At 42.0% G+C, this 22,465-nt stretch overlaps 1 protein-coding gene across 1 annotated transcript; it reads right to left on the bottom strand.

Moving 5' to 3' along the window:
* Positions 1–10,862: 10,862 nt before the first annotated feature.
* On the bottom strand, positions 10,863–22,402 carry LOC103838825 (putative nuclease HARBI1). Its single transcript, XM_033280056.1, has 2 exons — positions 11,336–22,402; positions 10,863–11,266 (listed from the first exon to the last, which is right to left on the bottom strand). Exon 1 carries the CDS (start codon positions 21,915–21,917, stop codon positions 21,357–21,359), a length of 561 nt encoding a protein of 186 aa, XP_033135947.1. The 5' UTR covers positions 21,918–22,402; the 3' UTR covers positions 10,863–11,266; positions 11,336–21,356.
* Between the last annotated feature and the right edge of the window lie 63 nt (positions 22,403–22,465).

Here is a 22,465-nt window from a genome sequence, read left to right as displayed (position 1 = left end):
TGATTCGGGTTGCTTCCTCAAATCGTCAGTTGTGTTCTCGAACTCGGGAGTTTTTGTGGGCTGTTTCTTCTTTGATTCGAGGCGTCGTCGCAGATAGGACCCTTTCGAACGGTTGAACTGTACTCGCAGATCGTCGGATTTCGAATTGAGCTGGTCACGAAGGTCGCCAATTTGACCAACTCTCCGGGTCCGGGCGTTGCATTTTGAGATGGTCGCACGGAGATCGGCAGTTCCTGTGTTTTCGTTCGTTGCGCTCTTTCGCTTGAGGAGAGTGCGTAGGTCTCCGCCCGTTACCGAGGGAGCGAGAGGTTGCTTGTCCTGACTGTTTAGTTTATCGCGCAGATCTGGTTGCGCTGTCGGGACGTCGTCTTCGGGGGAGTCACAAGGTCGAGAGAGTATGACTTCCACTCCTCGCCGGCGACGCAGATGTTCGTCTTCTGATGAATCGTCGGCAGGGCCGACATTGTTGATGGGGGCGCGCTCAGGGCTTGCTCTCTCCTCGCTCTGGGGCGTGTTTTTCTGAGACTTCTGGGCCTTCTTCTCCTTATTCTTGCTCCAGCTTTTGCTGTTTTTTGGTGACTGAGGAGAAGCGGGCATCTGAATTGTCCCGTTGGTGATTCCGTCGAAAAACTGCCCGATGAGGACCTTGCATTCCTTCGTATCATGGGAATCCCTTTTGTGGTAGAGGCACTATTTTTTCGGTTCCTCGGAGTTTGAGCTCGCTGGTTCGGCTGAGCTTAACTGCTTCTGAGCGGGCTCTCGATCCTAGTGGTTCCAGCCTTTTTCTCGCATGACAGCTGCTGATTTTGGGGATTCCTCATCGTCAACCGAGCTGATTTAGCCTTGCTTTTGAGTGGTCTTTCCACCGGAGGAGTGCTGTCGGGGCTCGGGGCGGGTGTCGTTTGTTCGGGCGGGTTGCTGTTTCGCTGCCGCTTCTTTTGCGAATTTTGCTCTTGTGTCTTCTTCCATGCGGATAAAGTTGTGAGAGCGAGCAATGGCGTCGGAGACAGATTTTATCGGGTATCGGTAGAGATACTAACGAAAAGAGGATTTGACGTGTAAGTTGTTCATCAAAGACTCAACGGCGATATGATCCGGAATATCAATCTTCGAGACAATAGCCTTAAGCTTCTCTATGAAGTCGCGGAGGCTTTGGCCGTTGGCGTGAGTGAGGTTCCACAAATCTGACACGGTCGCCTCTTGGTTTGTGAACATGATATAGTTCTTGAGAAAGGCCGTCGAAAGGTCTTGAAAACAGTCGACGGAGTTCTCTCTGAGGCCGGTGAACCAAGTGAGGGCCGGTCCTTCTAGGGTTTCGACGAAGAGTTGGCAAAAGCCGGCGTCTTTTTCTTCGTCGGTTAGGTTCGCATGTCGCATCGCTATGTTGAAAGACGTGACGTGGATAGAAGGGTCAGAGAGACCTTTGAAGGTGGGGAGACGGAGCTTCTCCATCTTCTGGAGCCGCACACCGGTAACCTTTTGCGTAAAAGGCGTACGAAGAGACTCTGCGAGCACATGCTCGATTTGGGGTGCGGACGTCGTCACCTGGTGGATCTTCGAGTTGATATCGAGGACCGATTGTTTCAACGCGGCAAGTTCGCTTGTGGTGTGTGCGTTGATGTCGTTATCGGCGCTTTGGCGGTCGTTGTCCCGAGTAGGTGCTACGTCGGTTGTTCGGTCAAGGGTCGACGATATTGCACCATTGAAGCTTCGGCATTTGCGGCGAGAGGAGCGAGGATCTTTGCTATCGCCGTGATCTGGTCAACCGCCACCTTCTGCGCCGCCTCTTGTTGGGCGAGGCGCGCCAGGATAGTCTCCATGGACGCAGGAGGGGGCAGTGGAGTTGCTGGCGTCGGCGTAGGTGTCGCTTCTGGAGCCGGCGTCGCCTCGAGAGCTTCGCGCTCCTCGCCCGACGAAGAACTGTCGTTGCTAACAACCATCGTGCGGACGTTACTTTGCTAGAGGCCCACGGTGGGTGCCAACTGTTTGATCGGAAAAAACGGTGATAAAGAAGATGTGGGTTTAACAAAGACGTCTTATTAATGGTCGGTGAGAACGTTCAGTCGGTTACAAAGGAAATGAGAAGAGTGCGACAGAAAGAAAGCCGGTGGCTCGAAGAGCTACCGGAAAAGTACAAACAACGGTGAGATGAAGCAGAGGTGAAAACCCTAATCTAATCGCCAAGTGTCAGTCAAGAGTTTCAGATCCTTCTCTCGTTGCTTCCCCTTTCCTTTATATAGTCATCCTGATGTTTCATCCTTGACCTAGCTTACGCCGTCTTGATGGGCCTCCCCTGCTGGGCCGAAAGGCTCATATGCGTCCGAGCAGCCACCAAGCCGAATACACTTTAGTCGATGATGATTGACTAAAAGTACTCTAGAGACAGGCCGAGAGGCCTGACTCTTGAGCCGACTGATCGAGCCATCGCTTTACCTAATCCGGGCCAGGCCTTCTATTCTTTGGGCCTTGTGGGGTGGTTAAATCCATCCCCTACAGTAAGTCTCCCTCCAGTCCATCACTGAGCGAAGTGCTGTCTAGCTCATGATAGATTTTGGAGATCGAGGGTTTGAAGGAATAGAAGACCTGTCGGAAGGTTAGAACGGTTGGTCGGTGAGTCGCGCGGCGTCGTTTCTCTCGGAAATAGCAGTGGAGGTTTTATCGCTTCTTTTGGTTGTTGTGTCGGAGGAAGGGTTCCGGGACATTTTCGCTTGAGGTCGTTGAGTCGCGGATACCCGGGTTCTAGCTGACGTGTCTTGATTAACCGTTGGTCTAATCCGATATAAGGTGACCGATGGTTAATTAAGACGAGAAGCTGAACCGTCGCGAGCGTCCGCTGGGTTTTTTTGGGGGAGTTCGAGGCCCATTTAGGCCCGATTAGACTTAATGATGATGCCTCGAGTTTCCCCTTCCTTTTTTCCAATAAAGACGCCGAGAAGCCGAACCGTCGCGAGGATCCGCTGGGTTTTTAGGGAGAATTTCGAGGCCCATTTAGGCCCGAATAGACCTAATGATGACGCCTCGAGTTTCCCCCTCTCTTTTCCTTATAAATATGCAGACCCTCTCTCATTTCTTCAAGTTTTTCTCCGCGATCAAAGGTACTTTCTCTCTCTTTCCCTTATATCTCTAAGTGTTATAACATTCGTTCGAAGCGTTCGACTGGAGAGGGCCACTTTTGAGAGGTGGTTGCTTGACGTTGTAATCTTTGACGGCCCGAACCGAGTCTCCGCAAGGTGGTGATCCGCCCATTATAACGTTAATGTGCGGGGCTCGGTTAGCCCGTATTGATTCGAGTTGCTTCTTCAAATCGTCAGTTGTGTTCTCGAACTCGGGAGTTTTTGTGGGCTGTTTCTTCTTTGATTCGAGGCATCGTCGCAGATCGGACCCTTTCGAACGGTTGAGCTGTACTCGCAGATCGTCGGATTTCGAATTGAGCTGGTCACGAAGGTCGCCAATTTGACCGACTCTCCGGGCTTTGCATTTTGAGATGGTCGCACAGAGATCGGCAGTTCCTGTGTTTTCGTTCGTTGCGCTCTTTCGCTTGAGGAGAGTGCGCAGGTCTCCGCCCGTTACCGAGGGAGCGAGAGGTTGCTTGTCCTGACTGTTCAGTTTATCGCGCAGATCTGGTTGCGCTGTCGGGACGTCGTTTTCGGAGGAGTCACAAGGTCTAGAGAGTATGACTTCCACTCGTCGCCGGTGACGCAGATGTTCGTCTTCTGATGAATCGTCGGCGTGGCCGACATTGTTGATGGGGGCGCACTCAGGGCTTGCTCTCTCCTCGCTCTGGGGCGTGTTTTTCTGAGACTTCTGGGCCTTCTTCTCCTTATTCTTGCTCCAGCTTTTGCTGTTTTTTGGTGACTGAGGAGAAGCGGGCATCTGGATTGTCCCTTTGGTGATTCCGTCGAAAAACTGCCCGATGAGGACCTTGCATTTCTTCGTATCATTGGAATCCCTTTTGTGGTAGAGGCACTATTTTTTCGGTTCCTCGAAGTTTGAGCTCGCTGGTTCGGCTGAGCTTAACTGCTTCAAAGCGGGATCTCGATCCCAGTGGTTCCAGCCTTTTTCTAGCATGACAGCTGCTGATTTTGGGGATTCCTCATCGTCAACCGAGCTGACCTAGCCTTGCTTTTGAGTGGTCTTTCCACCGGAGGAGTGCTGTCGGGGCTCGGGGCGGGTGTCGTTTGTTCGGGCGGGTTGCTGTTTCGCTGCCGCTTCTTTTGCGAATTTCGCTCTTGTGTCTTCTTCCATGCGGATAAAGTTGTGAGAGCGAGCAATGGCGTTGGAGACAGATTTTATCGGGTATCGGTAGAGATCCTGACGAAAAGAGGATTTGACGTGTAAGGTGTTCATCAAAGACTCAACGGCAATATGATCCGGAATATCAATCTTCGAAACAATAGCCTTAAACTTCTCCATGAAGTCGCGGAGGCTTTGGCCGTTGGCGTGGGTGAGGTTCCACAAATCTGACACGGTCGCCTCTTGGTTAGTGAACATGATATAGTTCTTGAGAAAGGCCGTCGAGAGGTCGTGAAAACAGTCGACGAAGTTCTCTCTGAGGCCGGTGAACCAAGTGAGGGCCGGTCCTTCTAGGGTTTCGACGAAGAGTTGGCAAAAGCCGGCGTCTTTTTCTTCGTCGGTTAGGTTCGCGTGTCGCATCGCTATGTTGAAAGACGTGACGTGGATAGAAGGGTCAGAGAGACCTTTGAAGGTGGGGAGACGGAGCTTCTCCATCTTCTGGAGCCGCACACCGGTAACCTTTTGCGTAAAAGGCGTACGAAGAGACTCTGCGAGCACATGCTCGATTTGGGGTGCGGACGTCATCACCTGGTGGATCTTCGAGTTGATATCGAGGACCGATTGTTTCAACGCGGCAAGTTCGCTTGTGGTGTGTGCGTTGATGTCGTTATCGGCGCTTTGGCGGTCGTTGTCCCGAGTAGGTGCTACGTCAGTTGTTCGGTCAAGTGTCGACGATATTGCACCGTTGAAGCTTCGGCATTTGCGGCGAGAGGAGCGAGGATCTTTGCTATCGCCGTGATCTGGTCAACCGCCACCTTCTGCGCCGCCTCTTGTTGGGCGAGGCGCGCCAGGATAGTCTCCATGGACGCAGGAGGGGGCAGTGGAGTTGCTGGCGTCGGCGTAGGTGTCGCTTCTGGAGCCGGCGTCTCCTCGAGAGCTTCGCGCTCCTCGCCCGACGAAGAACTGTCGTTGCTAACAACCATCGTGCGGACGTTACTTTGCTAGAGGCCCCACGGTGGGTGCCAACTGTTTGATCGGAAAACGGTGATAAAGAAGATGTGGGTTTAACAAAGACGTCTTATTAATGGTCGGTGAGAACGTTCAGTCGGTTACAAAGGAAATGAGAAGAGTGCGACATAAAGAAAGCCGGTGGCTCGAAGAGCTACCGGAAAAGTACAAACAACGGCGAGATGAAGCAGAGGTGAAAACCCTAATCTAGCCGCCAAGTGTCAGTCAAGAGTTTTGGATCCTTCTCTCGTTGCTTCCCCTTTCCTTTATATAGTCATCCTGATGCTTCATCCTTGACCTAGCTTACGCCGTCTTGATGGACCTCCCCTGCTGGGCCGAAAGGCTCATATGCGTCCGAGCAGCCACCGAGCCGAATACACTTTAGTCGATGATGATCGACTAAAAGTACTCTAGAGACAAGCCGAGAGACCTGACTCTTGAGCCGACTAATCGAGCCATCGCTTTACCTAATCCGGGCCAGGCCTTCTATTCTTTGGGCCTTGTGGGGTGGTTAAATCCATCCCCTACAGTAAGTCCCCCTCCAGTCCATCAGTGAGCGAAGTGCTGTCTAGCTCATGATAGATTTTGGAGTTCGAGGGTTTGAAGGAATAGAAGACCTGTCGGAAGGTTAGAACGGTTGGTCGGTGAGTTGCGCGGCGTCGTTTCTCTTGGAAAAGCAGTGGAGGTTTTATCGCTTCTTTTGGTTGTTGTGTCGGAAGAAGGGTTCCGGGACATTTTCGCTTGAGGTCGTTGAGTCGCGGATACCCGGGTTCTAGCTGACGTGTCTTGATTAACTGTTGATCTAATCTGATATAAGGTGACCGATGGTTAATTAAGACGAGAAGCTGAACCGTCGCGAGGGTCCGCTGGGTTTTCTGGGAGAGTTTCGAGGCCCATTTTAGACTTAATGATGACACCTCGAGTTTCCCCTTCCTTTTTCCCAATAAATACGCCGAGAAGCCGAACCGTCGCGAGGATCCGCTGGGTTTTTAGGGAGAATTTCGAGGCCCATTTAGGCCCGAATAGACCTAATGATGACGCCTCGAGTTTCCCCCTCTCTTTTCCTTATAAATATGCAGACCCTCTCTCATTTCTTCAAGTTTTTCTCCGCGATCAAAGGTACTTTCTCTCTCTTTCCCTTATCTCTCTAAGTGTTATAACATTCGTTCGAAGCGTTCGACGGGAGAGGGCCACTTTTGAGAGGTGGTTGCTTGACGTTTGTAATCTTTGACGGCCCGAATCGTGTCTCCGCAAGGTGGTGATCCGCCCATTATGACGTTAATGTGCGGGGCTCGGTTAGCCCGTATTGATTCGAGTTGCTTCTTCAAATCGTCAGTTGTGTTCTCGAACTCGGGAGTTTTTGTGGGCTGTTTCTTCTTTGATTCGAGGCATCGTCGCAGATCGGACCCTTTCGAACGGTTGAGTTGTACTCACAGATCGTCGGATTTCGAATTGAGGTGGTCACGAAGGTCGCCAATTTGACCGAATCTCCGGGCTTTGCATTTTGAGATGGTCGCACGGAGATCGGCAGTTCCTGTGTTTTCGTTCGTTGTGCTCTTTCGCTTGAGGAGAGTGCGCAGGTCTCCGCCCGTTACCGAGGGAGCGAGAGGTTGCTTGTACTGACTGTTCAGTTTATCGCGCAGATCTGGTTGCGCTGTCGGGACGTCGTCTTCGGAGGAGTCACAAGGTCGAGAGAGTATGACTTCCACTCGTCGCCGGTGACGCAGATGTTCATCTTCTGATGAATCGTCGGCATGGCCGACATTGTTGATGGGGGCGCACTCAGGGCTTGCTCTCTCCTCGCTCTGGGGCGTGTTTTTCTGAGACTTCTGGGCCTTCTTCTCCTTATTCTTGCTCCAGCTTTTGCTGTTTTTTGGTGTCTGAGGAGAAGCGGGCATCTGGATTGTCCCGTTGGTGATTCCGTCGAAAAACTGCCCGATGAGGACCTTGCATTCCTTCGTATCATGGGAATCCCTTTTGTGGTAGAGGCACTATTTTTTCGGTTTCTCGGAGTTTGAGCTCGCTGGTTCGGCTGAGCTTAACTGCTTCTGAGCGGGCTCTCGATCCTAGTGGTTCCAGCCTTTTTCCCGCATGACAGCTGCTGATTTTGGGGATTCCTCATCGTCAACCAAGCTGACGTAGCCTTACTTTTGAGTGGTCTTTCCACCGGAGGAGTGTTGTCGGGGCTCGGGGCGGGTGTCGTTTGTTCGGGCGGGTTGCAGTTTCGCTGCCGCTTCTTTTGCGAATTTCGCTCTTGTGTCTTCTTCCATGCGGATAAAGTTGTGAGAGCGAGCAATGGCGTCGGAGACAGATTTTATCGGGTATCGGTAGAGATCCTGACGGAAAGAGGATTTGACGTGTAAGGTGTTCATCAAAGACTCAACGGTGATATGATCCGGAATATCAATCTTCGAGACAATAGCCTTAAACTTCTCCATGAAGTCGCGGAGGCTTTGGCCGTTGGCGTGGGTGAGGTTCCACAAATCTGACACGGTCGCCTCTTGGTTAGTGAACATGATATAGTTCTTGAGAAAGGCCGTCGGAGGTCGTGAAAATAGTCAACGAAGTTCTCTCTGAGGCCGGTGAACCAAGTGAGGGCCGGTCCTTCTAGGGTTTCGACGAAGAGTTGGCAAAAGCCGGCGTCTTTTTCTTTGTCGGTTAGGTTCGCGTGTCACATCGCTATGTTGAAAGACGTGACGTGGCTAGAAGGGTCAGAGAGACCTTTGAAGGTGGGGAGACGGAGCTTCTCCATCTTTTGGAGCCGCACACCGGTAACCTTTTGCGTAAAGGGCGTACGAAGAGACTCTGCGAGCACATGATCGATTTGGGGTGCGGACGTCGTCACCTGGTGGATCTTGGAGTTGATATCGAGGACCGATTGTTTCAACGCGGCGAGTTAGCTTGCGGTGTGTGCGTTGATGTCGTTATCGGCGCTTTGGCGGTCGTTGTCCCGAGTAGGTGCTACGTCGGTTGTTCGGTCAAGTGTCAACGATATTGCACCGTTGAAGCTTCGGCGTTTGCGGCGAGAGGAGCAAGGATCTTTGCTATCGCCGTGATCTGGTCAACCGCCGCCTTCTGCGCCGCCTCTTGTTGGGCGAGGCGCGCCAGGATAGTCTCCATGGACGCAGGAGGGGGCAGTGGAGTTGCTGGCGTCGGCGTAGGGGTCGCTTCTGGAGCCGGCGTCTCCTCGAGAGCTTCGCGCTCCTCGCCCGACGAAGAACTGTCGTTGCTAACAACCATCGTTCGGACGTTACTTTGCTAGAGGCCCCACGGTGGGCGCCAACTGTTTGATCGGAAAACGGTGATAAAGAAGATGTGGGTTTAACAAAGACGTCTTATTAATGGTCGTTGAGAACGTTCAGTCGGTTACAAAGGAAATGAGAAGAGTGCGACAGAAAGAAAACCGGTGGCTCGAAAAGCTACCGGAAAAGTACAAACAACGGCGTGATGAAGTAGAGGTGAAAACCCTAATCTAGCCGCCAAGTGTCAGTCAAGAGTTTCGGATCCTTCTCTCATTGCTTCCCCTTTCCTTTATATAATCATCCTGATGCTTCATCCTTGACCTTGCTTATGCCGTCTTGATGAGCCTCTCCTGCTGGGCCGAAAGGCCCATATGCGTCCGAGCAGCCACCGAGCCGAATACACTTTAGTCGACGATGATCGACTAAAAATACTCTAGAGACAAGCCGAGAGACCTGACTCTTGAGCCGACTAATCGAGCCATCGCTTTACCTAATCCGAGCCAGGCCTTATATTCTTTAGGCCTTGTGGGGTGGTTAAATCCATCCCTACACTATTGTCGGTCAGTGTCAAGATATAATAACTTCTTGTAAAGTTTGGGGTCAAAAACATTGGTACTTGGCTTTGTGGTATATACAGGGGCGGACGCAAGGCTAACGGTACGGGGTCATGTGCCCCCTACTGATTTTTTATTTTCTTGTAGTAATTAGTATAAATCTGAAGGTTGTTTCTACTTAGAAAATTATGCATAAGCTAAAAAAATCATGAGCCCCCATCTATATGTAGTCCTGCATCCGCCCCTGGGTATATACCACCAATGATATTTACCAAGATGTTTGTTTATTTAAGAATATTAACAAAAGTAATTCGAGAAACCGAAACATTCCTTCTTTGTTTATAAGAGGAACCGACAACTGCTTTCTTTAATGTCTAATGGATGATTTTATTAGAATCAAAAGTCCCTTATATATTAATATACTAGTGGTATTCCGGCGCTACGCGCCGGGTTTTTATATTTTATTTTTAAATAAATTATAAATTCATTTTATAGTTTTAGTAAAAAAAATGTTCAAAAATATAAAAATGAGAATATGTTGAAAAAGAATGATATTTTTTCCCGATCCATTTGATAGCGGTTAACGACCATGGTGTATTTATTATTTTGTTTTAAATTTATTTAGTTCAAAAAAGAATGGCATAAGTGGTTGTGACTAATAGATCCAATAAAAGTAGAATACAAAAACGATAGTCGTAACAAAGTTAATTTAGTTAGAATTTATATATAAAATAAAATTGATGTTTTATTTAAAGCATTTTCAACTTATTTCTATTTTTATTTATATAATAATTTTTAGAGGTAAAATTATTCTAATATATCTCTATTTCTTTCACATATAATAGAAATCTCTATTTTTTCTATGTAATTCTTGTCGTATCTTTTTTGTTTTACAGATTTATTGGAATAAAAAGCATTTATTAAAAGTTCTTTCTCTTTAATCGAAAGAAAGGTTCTTTGGTTACAACTGGATTTTATTGGCAAGTTACTGACAACTGCTTGTGAAAATCTTTTACCTTGTTCTATGTCCTTTGTTTTTCTTGGGATAATTTTACTGATCATGGCGTCTGTTTGTTATTTATGGAGTCTATAAATTCTTGAGATTTGTGTAAATGTGTCTTGCATTTGGAGTAATTATTTATTTTCTTTTTCAAGGAATTAGTTCACTTGTGGATACAATAAATTCTTGCTATTTGTGTAAACGTGTCTTTATTTGGAGTGATTATTTATTTTCCCTTAAAACTTTTTTCAAGGAATTAGTTCACGTAGAAGTAACGTATCTGTAGTAGCATTGTCTATTTTCAATTTGACCCTTCTTTCACTACATTATGAAACTCACGTAGTTCATTTTAAAAAACGCTCTATTTCTTCAGGAAAAAAGAAGTAATGATGTTAATAAAGAGTGGATCTATTTGGCAATTTCTAAACCAGTGCTCGTGTATATTTGACATTGTGCTCTGCCTCCATTGTTTTTATGGATCATGTTTGATTTGCTACATCTGTAATCATTCGCACTCTGTTTGATTGGACATGAACACATCAACCTGGAAATGTTAAATGTACAAAAGTGATATTTTCAAGTAGTTTTGTGAATTAGTAATAATTCCATTACACAATAACAACAATCTATTGTTACTAATGAAACAAACTTGTATTGGTCCTGGAACTGTACTGCTAATGGAACATAAGGCAAGATACAATCATAAACAGGAAGTTGAGAAAATGTCTAAATAGCATTGTTATTTGCTAAGAACTTTATAGCCGTAATATATTACTGTAACTGTAGTTACTGTACGACTAAGAGAATAATAAAATTGTGATCCAGTAGTAGTTAAAAAAAGACTTAATCAATTTGCCATTTATATACAGAACCGTTAGTGAACCGATTCCCCCACCTCGAACCAGGCTCGTAAGCATATATTTTTTGTAACTTCATTTACCTGGGGGTTTCATGGATTCAAAAATGTGAACAGTTAAAACAATTCTGTCTTTTCATGATCTAAGAAAAGAAAGAAATAAGAGTGAACCATCATGGTCTCCACCCATGCAAGAAGAAAAATCTCGTTGATTCAAATGTTCTTCAGAGCCGTGTAATCACGTCTCAAGAATTTCAGAACTTCCTTCCAGCTTGTTTCATGGAAGTAGCTCATACCCGCACTCATTTCATCTTGTGGTGTAGGTGGAAATTGGAATTCTTCAGCTTTCATCCTTGAGAAATGCATCTTGAATCTGTTGCAACAAATACAAAGTTTTAGTATATTTACTGCGGAAAAGAAAGCTTTCTTTGTTTTTGTATACCTCTTGTTGCAGAGCTTCATTGAGTTCTTTTTATCATTAGGAGTAAAGTTCTTTACATATAACTATGTAAAACAATCACATATCCTGATAACATTGAAAAAACACATCATTTATGAAGCATAGACATTCAGAAAAAGGTCTACAGACCTCCCAAACTTTTGGAGCAAAGGCCAATGATTGGATTGAGTAGAATGAACGGTTAAAACCAGGTCAACATTGAGAGCATCAAAGACCTATTCAAGAAGCTTTTTAAGCAGCAAGGGCCTCTTGAGAGTCTCTTCAATGTAGGATTAAGTTGTTGCAAGGCCTCAGCTGCAAAAATATCAATCAAACATTAAAGAGACATAGAGAACAGAGGAAGTTAAGATTTTGCAAGTTACTTTACCTGAAAATCTGGAGAAAGTTTTTGACTTTGCGGAATGAATTTTGAGAGATTCTTAAACAGTTGAAAACAAATAAGAAATAGAAATCTAAACCACGATGCATAGCTCAAAAACTCATAGCCTAAAGGGAAAAGGAGAAAGTGCAGATCTGTCGAATCTTGTTACTACAAAGTCAAGGTAAAAAGAGGAGCCAAATCTTCTCATTAAGCAGAAGCATGTGAACTCCCATCAGCTTGCCTTTTTTCTTAACACTTTGTGCTTCCCAGAAATGCAGAAGACACATCACCACTGTTAGAGAGCAACAACCGGGATTCAAATTAAAAAGAAAAATATGAGATGAAACCATTCTTACTTTCTGTGTGTGTAAGGAAGAAGAAGGGTTGAATCTGGTGAAGTAAGGAGAGTTCGAGTTTTCTTCATCCCTTCATCGAAATTAGGGGTTGGCGATGGACGTTATGAAAGAAAGGGGTATTAAAATCAACATCGTGGGAGAAAGCTTGAATGAGAGAGTAATGGCCAAACTTTATGAGAAGGTTTCAATGACGACGAAAGCGTTACAACTCAGTTAAGTTTTCAGTGTTGGAGTCTACTGGATGTGAGCAGAGGAAGATCGACAACGAAAGGTCTTGATTGTTAAGTTTTTTTTTTCTTTAATTGTCAGATTGGACTTCGTTATATTAATAAAATTTTAAATAGAAACAAAAGATAAAAAAGGCCCAGTCCAACAGAAGTAACCAAACCATTCGAAAACTAAAAATTTTAATCTGTCACGGGTCATGAAAATCAAAACGGATACGGAATCACATGAAGAGAAAACATGAAGAGAAAGGAAGCGACGGCTGAGTTCGGCCTGAATAATATAACAGAAAAACGCGATAGGCCCACAAAACAATAGAAACAAAAGAGGAGCCTTTATTTAGAAGCCCAACTATTTGCTGGTGTGACAAACGCGAGTACACAACCCCATGACGCACGAGAAAGAAGAGAGAGCGTGGGAAACACAGACACACTGCCGAGCTGCCACGTGTCGCGAAAAGCACCCCTCTCTTTGATGTCGTGGAAGCCTGTGGTGAGAGAAAACTCAGCTTTATTATTTTAGATAAGCCCTGGTACAAGCATTACATAAAGGAAATTTTAATCATAAAGAAACTAACAATAAATATGTGAAATTTCTAAATATTCTAAACCAGATGACAGTGAGTTTTTATAATAGTGTTTATTTATTAAATAGTTTTAACATTTTGCAATACTAAAATTTTTATCGATTATAAAATGACGAATACAAATGTTGGTCTTTTAAATATATCATCGTTGTTGAATAGTTAACATATTATATCTCATTTTAAAAATTTTAAGACTTCATATGCACAAAAAAAATTAAGTTTTGCGGCTGACACAAATCACCAAAACCAAATAGGCAACATCGATTGTATTATGACAAATGGGGATTAGGTTTTCTGCTTTCGATTTTTTTTACTATTGACTCTTCATAAGTGATTTCATTTTATACCTCTATAAAATTATTCTTTCGTTCCAGTCTTTGTTTCATTGATATGAGTTAAGTTTCTTTTTTTAACTTCTTCTATGAATTCGGTGAATTACATAAGTGTCAATTTAAAAAAAATAGACATCTGTAAAAATTAGTTTCACTCCAGATACATATCTAAGAATCAAAATTTTGAAAAAAAAATCACCGGCAAACTATATTAACATGTTAATGTTCAAATCTAATATATCAAGCTGTTATATAATATAAATACATACTCGAAATATAAATGCATGTCTAGTATATATTCACCAGCTCGGGCTAAAATTATCTAATTCAAGAACAATAAAAAAAATTACTTATTTACTAGTTCGGGTAATATCTGAATCCGAACGGATATCCGAAGATAGCCAAATATAAATATATTTATCCCTATATTTGTAGTTTATTTTTCTCATTTTATTCAAAATATTTATATTAATGATGCTTATTGCTCAAAATTAGATAATATAAATATAATTATGGACAAAATCATTTGCTACTCACTTAAAATACATATCAAGCTCTTGTTTATTGTATTAACAAAAGTTGCATCTAAAATTTCAAAACAACAACTAAATTACTGTCTTTCTAACCTATTAATAGTTTAGTCTTTTAAAAATTAGAAAACCAGTTAAGTTAAAATATATTTTAAATACGAAAAACTTAAACAATGAATAATTTATTTTATTTTTTCTTCAAAATTTAAATATATGAACCCAACCCAAAATATCCAAACCCGACTTGAAATGTAAAAATACCCGAATGGGTTCTATACCTTTATACTGAAATACCCGATACGAACCCAAAAGTATATCCGAGCGTCTACCCCTAAGATATATGATCATTTGTATCATTCTCGTGATGACAATTGGCTACAAAAATATGTTGTAATGCTCCAAGATTAATATATAGGGGATTATCTACACCTTTTTCAAATTTTAAATGTTCCTCTCCAAGTAAATGTTTTCACTTTTCAAGGAGTTTGGGGTCTATCAACACTTTCATCTTGTCCTCATGGTGAGACTGGAATTTGCTTCGACAATGCCTCATGTGATTCCCTTGTTTGGTCCTTTGGGGATTGTTGCTTTCTTTGGTGTTGTTGATTTTTCTTTTGGTTATTGCACATCATCATGTTAAAGGACACTTGTAATCTGAAACAGTTTTGGATCTCCATTCTCAAAGTTGTCTTCACTATTCCATGTCTATAAACATTATTTTCAGCTCTTTGCCCGAACATTGATGCCCATGATTATCTTTGGCACCACATCAATAACAGATTCCCTTGGCTTTCTTGTTTTCAATCTCTTTGAGAGACATTTTATGAACCAAAGATGGGGGCACTTGTTGCTGCAAGCTTTGGAGTTGCATTGTTGATACACCTTTACATGTGTATTACCCGAAGAAGAAACAAGGGAAAAGAGTGCTGGAGTCAAAGGAAGTAGAGAACCAAGAGGAACAGGTGGGAACTTCTAATCAAGTTCAAAAAAGCAGTGGAATGAAAGACTCTGACTCGTAGAGAGTTTTTGGCAGTTATAAACTTAAAATTTCATATAAGTGTTTGTATTCTTTTATTTTAGTTTTATCTGATTTGTTATATGAAAATAATAGTGGAGACGATAGTCTTGAGGCGATTCACTAGCAGAGTTTCGTAAGAGAAGAATTGATATCAAGAGACAGAGACTCCTTGAATTGTTGTCTAAGGTTGTAATCGAAGTTTGTCTTGAATAACAAAGTTGAGTTTGGATTGGAATTTCTACTATTTCAAACTTAACAATTGTCTTACGTCCACCCATTTTTAAAAAGTTTGGACTCTTTTATGGTTTTTGAAAATAAGACAATTGCTGGAAACTCTTCTCAACTCAAGCATGTAACCCAATCTTACCTCAACTCTCTCTTGTCTCACCACAGCCAAGGTTCCAAGTCATCTCAGTTTTCAGAAATAATTTCGGTTTGGAACTCAACATCTTTGAGCACTGTCCTTAACAGGATCAAGCATGCTCTGATACCAACTTGTAAGGCCCCGACCCGGCTGCCTAAGCCGCGGTCGATACCTCACGTCGCTCGGTCCATACACTGACCGAACCTCTCAAAATTTTGCCCTCTATATTATCGCCCATAGGCGAGGGCTAACTTAGATCTTAGCTTAAGACTATCTTAGTCATTTCCTAGCTTAGATCATTTCAACTTATGCACAGCGGAATAATATCTACTTAACCATTGGTCTAAGACCAATATAATACTTGTCTGGTCGAATCACCTCAGCTAATGGTTAGTATACTCAACTACCAGCTAGCTCCAAGGTCAATCCCGATTCCAAATTAAGTCATACAAATCAGAGGTTCCATTCCCATAACCATTCTACCTAGATCTATGCAACATTGCTAGATCATACCTTTGCCACATCCACGGAGCTTGTTAGCTCATTTTCCCAGCTGACTTAGCTGTTTAGCTAGCTCATCCAACTAGCTGAACTGAACCACTTCACTTGAGGTTCCATCACTCTCGTCCAGCTGATAGAGCTGTGAGGTAGCTTCGACCAGCTCCCCGTCTACTCGTACAGCTCTCTTATACCTGCATAAACTCTTCCCTTTGGTACTTAGTCACTCAGCCAACCATCCCCACAGACCAAGTACCTTTGGGAAGTCTTCAGCTACATTTCTGGCCACTTCCAAAAGTGCTCCAAAAATTAATTAAAATTCAGTGCTATTAAGTATTAAGCGTATACTCCCCTGGAGCCAAGTCCTCTCATGGACTAATAATGCCCATCAGATCCTAATTCTATCAACCAACCACCCCACATGACTCAGAACTGATGAGTCTTCACACTTACCTAACCGGCCATGGAACCATGTCCCAGTGAACCCGATCAATCTTGCTCTTACAACCGGTGCATCCTCTGATCAATCAGATCAGACACCTTGATCCATCACCTATGGATCAGGTCGTCCATCCTTGCCCAAGACCAGATAACACACGGCATTCCTTGGATAAACACACCCGACCCCATACTTGTGGTTTATGCCACTTAGTACTGGCCTTACTCACCTCCACGGCTTGCTGCTGGTTCCAAACGAATTGGACCTTGCACTCCACATGGTTCCTCATGTACTAGGACCCCCATGTGTCTCCTCCATGAGTCGGATCATTGATTCACACCATGATCAGATCCAACACACACCATGATCCATCATGGATCACTATCCAATGAGTGGCCTCTAACTTCCATCCCACATGGATGAGTTAGATCAACTAAGATCCGTCCTTCTCTCAGGGTCCTAGATCCTTAGTTTACATCAGCACATATGGTCTCCAAGGGGCGTGCCATACTTCGCCTTAACTGCACCACAAGATACAGAAATACAAACTAGAAAATAATTATAAAATTGGTTACCGTATACATGATCTGATTAGATCATGTGCCTCCTCTTATTGTGTTCGGCCATGCAACTCCAGTGCACGCCTCTATCAAACCTTATCATATACTTCCAGTATTGATAGGATATCTCTATGGGTCGCACCAATGTTCCCTTCCATTGATCTCCCATCAAACCGATTTCTGCACTGCATCCGCCTTCAAGGTTGTCCATGCCATTGGAAATGGAGTCCGGCCTTCTACCTTCTCTCCTGACCATTTGCGTGTGTTCCCTAGACATAGAGGAAGCCTAGGACGTGATCATCCATGAGAAAACACCATCACAGGGTCGTTCCCAACTCCCATGAAACTACCTTCCCACACACCTCTCTCCTTAAGGCTCTCTTGGCCATAGGAAGTGGAATCCAGCCATCCCTCTTTTTCCCTGACTATTTGCGTGTGTTCTCAAGTCCTGGAATATGCTTTGGGTGATGTCAACATGAATCAAAACCAATCAAAGAGTCGTTCATAACTTCCCCTCTGATCTTTCCCAAAACTGCCTCTTTGTGGTCTTCACACCACTCTTGGGGTTGGATGTTGGATCCGACCAACTCTGTCTTTTCTATGTTTTTCTTTGTGTTTCAGGGTGTAGGAGGAAGCCCTGGCGTGCCTGAAAAGTCACGGACTTGACTTCCTTATATAGGAGAAGGGGTGGTCACTTCTTAACCATTGCATCCCTTCGATATCATTTCTGGCCATTGATTTAATCAATGGTCCAGATCACACCCTTACGCCTCTGGCAGTTACAAGACGTCCTAGAACTGTCAAACCACTCCTGGAAATGTCCAAAGCAATCTCACAGGGATTCCCATGCTCCTGGCTCAATCCCAAGAGCCAACCAGCCCATCGGCACACACGGGTGGCCCACATGGCCCGGCCACTGTCCAGACCCGGCCCAACTGCCCGAGACCTGAACACTCAGTCCAGCTGAGTTGAGCTGATCCCCAGCTGACTTAGCTGAGTGGGCTAGACAATCCAGCTCAGGGAGCTGACCTACACTTCAGTGAGCTACACCGAGCTATACTACACTTCACCTAGCTGGTCGAGCTTGCTTACTGCATCGCTCAGCTGCTATACACTGTGTCCAGCTTGATTCCTTTATCTTCTTCAATCCTTCTAAGTCCCTTGGTCTATTTCAAGACCTAGACTTAGTTTTCCCATGATCCATTCTGATCACTCACTTCATCGAGCTTCACCCGGATCTCGTCCAGCTACCAGCTCACTTGTCCAGCTCCTTTGAGCTTGCCTCTGCCTTATTTTGGTTACGTTCCAGCTACCTGATTCCCTTAACCACGTTTTGGACCATGATACGCTTGTCTTTAGGTTATGTGACCTGATTGGTGTGTTTCCTCGCACCATGACTCGTCCCGGACGATCCTATCCAGGATCGGGGATGCTACATAACCTTTCCTCTCCGGCTTAGTTTTGCGTCCTAAATCCAAATCTGAAATTATATTTTTCCTGATTATTGCCAGTCTATCCTAGAACCCATATTTTATTTAGGAGATCCGAAAACCCGATGTGACCCATAAAATATCTTTATCTTGTTCTAAATGCCAAGGTGCGTTGTGGTTATGCTTGTTGTTTTACAGTAAATAAAGTATGAGATATGGTGATGTTGATTGATGTCATGGTTGTTATTTATTGATTGTTCTTGCTTGATTGGAATATTGTTGGTAGCATGACTAGGTCTAGGTGGCTAGTTAAGTGAATGAACATGACATGTAGCATCTAATCTATTAATTTAGGGTCCTAATTTATCTACCATACAAAAGTCTATGTTAGACCACTAATTAGAAACTTAACAAAATATCCTAAATTTACTCATATATGATATTAACCTAACAGAAAAAAATAAACAATATACATCTTTTTTTTGTCAACTGAAGTTTCATTGATATGGCCCATTGGACATTATACATTTGGTATCAGATAATTATACAGCTGAAGAAAGCTTAATTAAACATTAAAGCCCAAATAGAGAGCTTCCGGAAGTTTTGCCACGTGTTGACGAGTGATCAATCCGAAGCCACGTCTCTGGGACGCATGTTTCATGTGAGTGGGGCGGCAATCTCGACTGCACCGCCAAACATCGCCACCGCCAGCTTCTCGAAAACGCCTCTCCATCTTTATCTCTCCGCCGCTTAATTCCGCCAAAAGATAGTAAAGTTGCTTCATTTAGGGGGATTCCGATACCAAATATAGAACACCTTCCACTTTAACCGCAGATATATGAGCAAAGAAAACCATAATCACCGTAGTTAAACCAGAGGAAGCTTGAATCTCGATGAAACAAGACCCTTTGCCGGACCGTTTGGAAACGCCAGCGCTTCTGAATCTCTTCATACACGATTCGAGGCCACCTTTTAAACTCATCTTTCTTGCTTCAGAGATGCTTCGTAACATGTCATAGACGGCTGCAATAAAAACGAAGACTGATGCTCCTAGTAAGAGATCTGAGTGAGCGGTAAAAACGGTTCTTGGCTCAGTATCTAAACGGAATAAAACTGAGTGCAGAGTGGAAAGCCAGACACAAACTTGATTTTTATTAATCGATCCGAATAAACAGAGATAAGAAAGAAACATGAAGCAAAGCTATGTCTCGAACCGAGAAAACACAACAAAAATCGCCATGCGAAAAGTTAATCCGACAAGCGGAAGAAGTAACTCGCCAAGCGAAAACATTTACAAACAAAAAAACTGGAGGTTGGTGACCGGCGGCGACGCCACCGGCCACCGGAAAGCTAATTCTTTTGTTGAAGACGCTAGAGAGAGGTTAGAGGAAAAACGAAGAAGAGAGAGAATTTAAATTTGACTTTTTAAACAATATACATCTAAACAATAGCATTTCTAAGAAAAACCAAATATATTTCCATTATGCTATTATTCTTTATTGTTTATCATATTTAATCTAGACCAAATTATATATATATTTCAGTAATTAATTTTAAAATTAAATAGTATATCCTAATTCCTTTTGAAATTATCAGATTGATTTTTTTTATAAAACAAAATAATTAATCATTTATTAGTTGTAACATTTTATGTTTGATTTTTGTTGTTAAACTAAAAACACCAAACTGAAATATGATATATCAAATAAAATAATATTTTAAACATATAATATTAAATAGTTTAATTTGGTCACATACAAGCATTTTCAGAATAAAATGTGTAAAATCTAGTCTAGTAATTTAGGACCACCATTTTTCTATGTTAGACCAATAATTAGAAACTTAACTAAATATCCTAAATTTACTCATATATAATATTTACCTAACAGAAAATAAACAATCTACATCTAAACAATAACATTTCTAAGAAAAACCAAATATATTTCCCTTATGCTATTATTTTTTATTGTTTAACATATCTAATCTCTACCAGATTATATATATATATATATATATATATATATATATTTTAGTAATTAATTTTAAAATTGTAAATAGCATATCCCAATTATTTTTGAAATTATCAGATTAATTTTATATCAAAAAAATAAATAATAATTTAATGGTTGTAACATTTTATGTTTTGACTTTTTGTTATAAAAATAAAAACACCAAACTGAAATATGATATATTAAATAATATTTTTAAAATATAACACTAAATAATTTAATTTGGTCACATACAAACATTTCCAGAATAAAAATTTTTAAACAACAATTTAATAAAATTTGTTATAATATATATAAAACTAATATTTAAAATTAAACTATTATTATTATGTTGCATTTTTAAATAAATAAACAAAATAATGATTAATATATGATTAGTACAGTTTTATCAGAGACAAATTTCAACAAATATAAAACTTTCAAAATATTATATACTTAAAATTGATATTATATAAATATCTTTTAACTAATTTTATAGGCAAATATTATTTTTAAAAATAAACATAAAATAAACATATATCCGCACGTATGTGTGGATCGAAATCTAGTTGTTAATTAAATTAGAGAGTACTACCATAATGAATTTCGTGAATGATATTGATTGATGTGATGGATATGTACGATTGATTGTTGGTTATGATATGCATGAATATTATTATTCGATATTAAATAATACTATTACTATGAATTATGAGGTGCTGTACGGAAAGTGTTGTTATGATCATTTTCCAACTCAGGCTCCGAATGGTAACAGCGGGTTGGGCGGTGCGGGACAAGCGGATTGATTAGTGCGGTGCGGGACAGGCGGATTGATTAGTGCGGTGCGGTTTAAGAGCGGTTTTGTGTTAGAAAAACGCATACTGCGGGACAAGTGCGGTTCATCTAATAAAAGCGGTTTAAGAAATATGTGAATGGTGACCAAAATAATAAAAAGTGCGGGACAAATGTTTGAATGGTGTTTAACTGCGGTTTGTATAAGAGAAACTTAACAAAATTAATTAAATTTGTTATTTAAAATAGAAAACGTAAAAGTTTATATCAAAATGCTTGAATGGTGTTTATAAACTAAATAGTACTGAATATATAAAATAAAATTCTATTTGACAATAAAGTTACATTTTTTATAAAGTACAAATAAATTACAATAAGAAAATACGTTTATTTTATTGATTTTCCTATAGCATATTTGCAATATTATCTCTTATTTGCATCATATGTCCTCCATCTGTCACTTCAATTGTTTCCACATCATCTAAATCGGTATGAAAATCAGTCTCTGCTTGTGTATTGAATCCTCATGTTTCTGCCATAACTTCAGCAAAATCTGCATCTGAAAAGTTTGAAATCTTTATAAAATTATGCAATCCCATTGTAGCCATGACCACTCTCTGCTGTATGTTGATACTATATATTGGAAAATCACAAAGAATCCTCCATTTTTTCTTCCAAACTCCAAAAGTTCTCTCGATAACTGAACGTAGAGACGCATGATATTGATTAAATAATTCTTCTTTATTCCGTGGAGCAGGACCATAGTTGAACTGTGACATATGATATCTGACAACGTTGTTTCGTGATGACTTATATGGAGCCGAAAATCCTTGCCTATTTGGATAACCTGAGTCAACGACATAATAGTTTTCCATTGGAGGCAAAAGAAATTCAGGATCGCTTTCTTGTGCCATTGTGAGAACGGCTGTATCATGACAAGATCCCGGTACTCCATTCCATATATATGTGAATAGCATATTTAGATCACAAATTGCCATAATATTCAACGATGCATTATCGTGTCGATTCCAGTACATTCCTTGTAATTCTGGTGGTACTTTTACGCAAACATGAGTCCCATCCATAGCTCCAACAAATCCACTAAAAAATGGATAATATTTTGGATGTACTTGAAGTCTTTCAGGAATTCGGTATAGTTCTTGTCTTGTTGGAGTTCTGATATAATCGCATGCAAGTAATTTCGTCGCTTTAAGAACTTCTTTAAATTTTCTTTTCACAGTCTCTTGATTTCATCCAAATCTCAACCCAACATCTCTTTGAACTTCATTGTGCCCGCATATACGCAAAATATAGCCACACTTTCTTCAATGCTTACATTTGAAGTTGGTTTCAGACCATAATTCGTTTGTAGCATGTTACATAGTGTTCGGAAACATGGTAGTGACATTCGTAGGAGTTGAAGACAAGCAGCAGCATCTTCTTGAAGTCGAGACCACATATTTCTCCACCCTAAACCTCCGTATGTCCGGGCAGGTGCTCTATGAAAATATCGATCATAATAACTCAAAGTTGGTTGAATTATTAACTCCTCAAATTGCTCATTTTCTAAATTTCACAACTCAATTCTCTCTTCGTAAGATAGTGTCTGGGTGTTTTGTGAACGCAACTGACA

The sequence above is a fragment of the Brassica rapa genome, chromosome A09, assembly GCF_000309985.2.
Source record: "Brassica rapa cultivar Chiifu-401-42 chromosome A09, CAAS_Brap_v3.01, whole genome shotgun sequence".
Classification (NCBI taxonomy): Eukaryota; Viridiplantae; Streptophyta; class Magnoliopsida; order Brassicales; family Brassicaceae; genus Brassica; species Brassica rapa.
Note: the sequence above shows the minus strand (reverse complement) of the source record. Positions and strands in the feature narration are given on the sequence as shown.

Excerpts from the sequence above, each read along its gene's own strand:
- LOC103838825 (XM_033280056.1), bottom strand. The coding sequence starts at position 21,917 with ATGGATGGGACTCATGTTTGCGTAAAAGTACCACCAGAATTACAAGGA.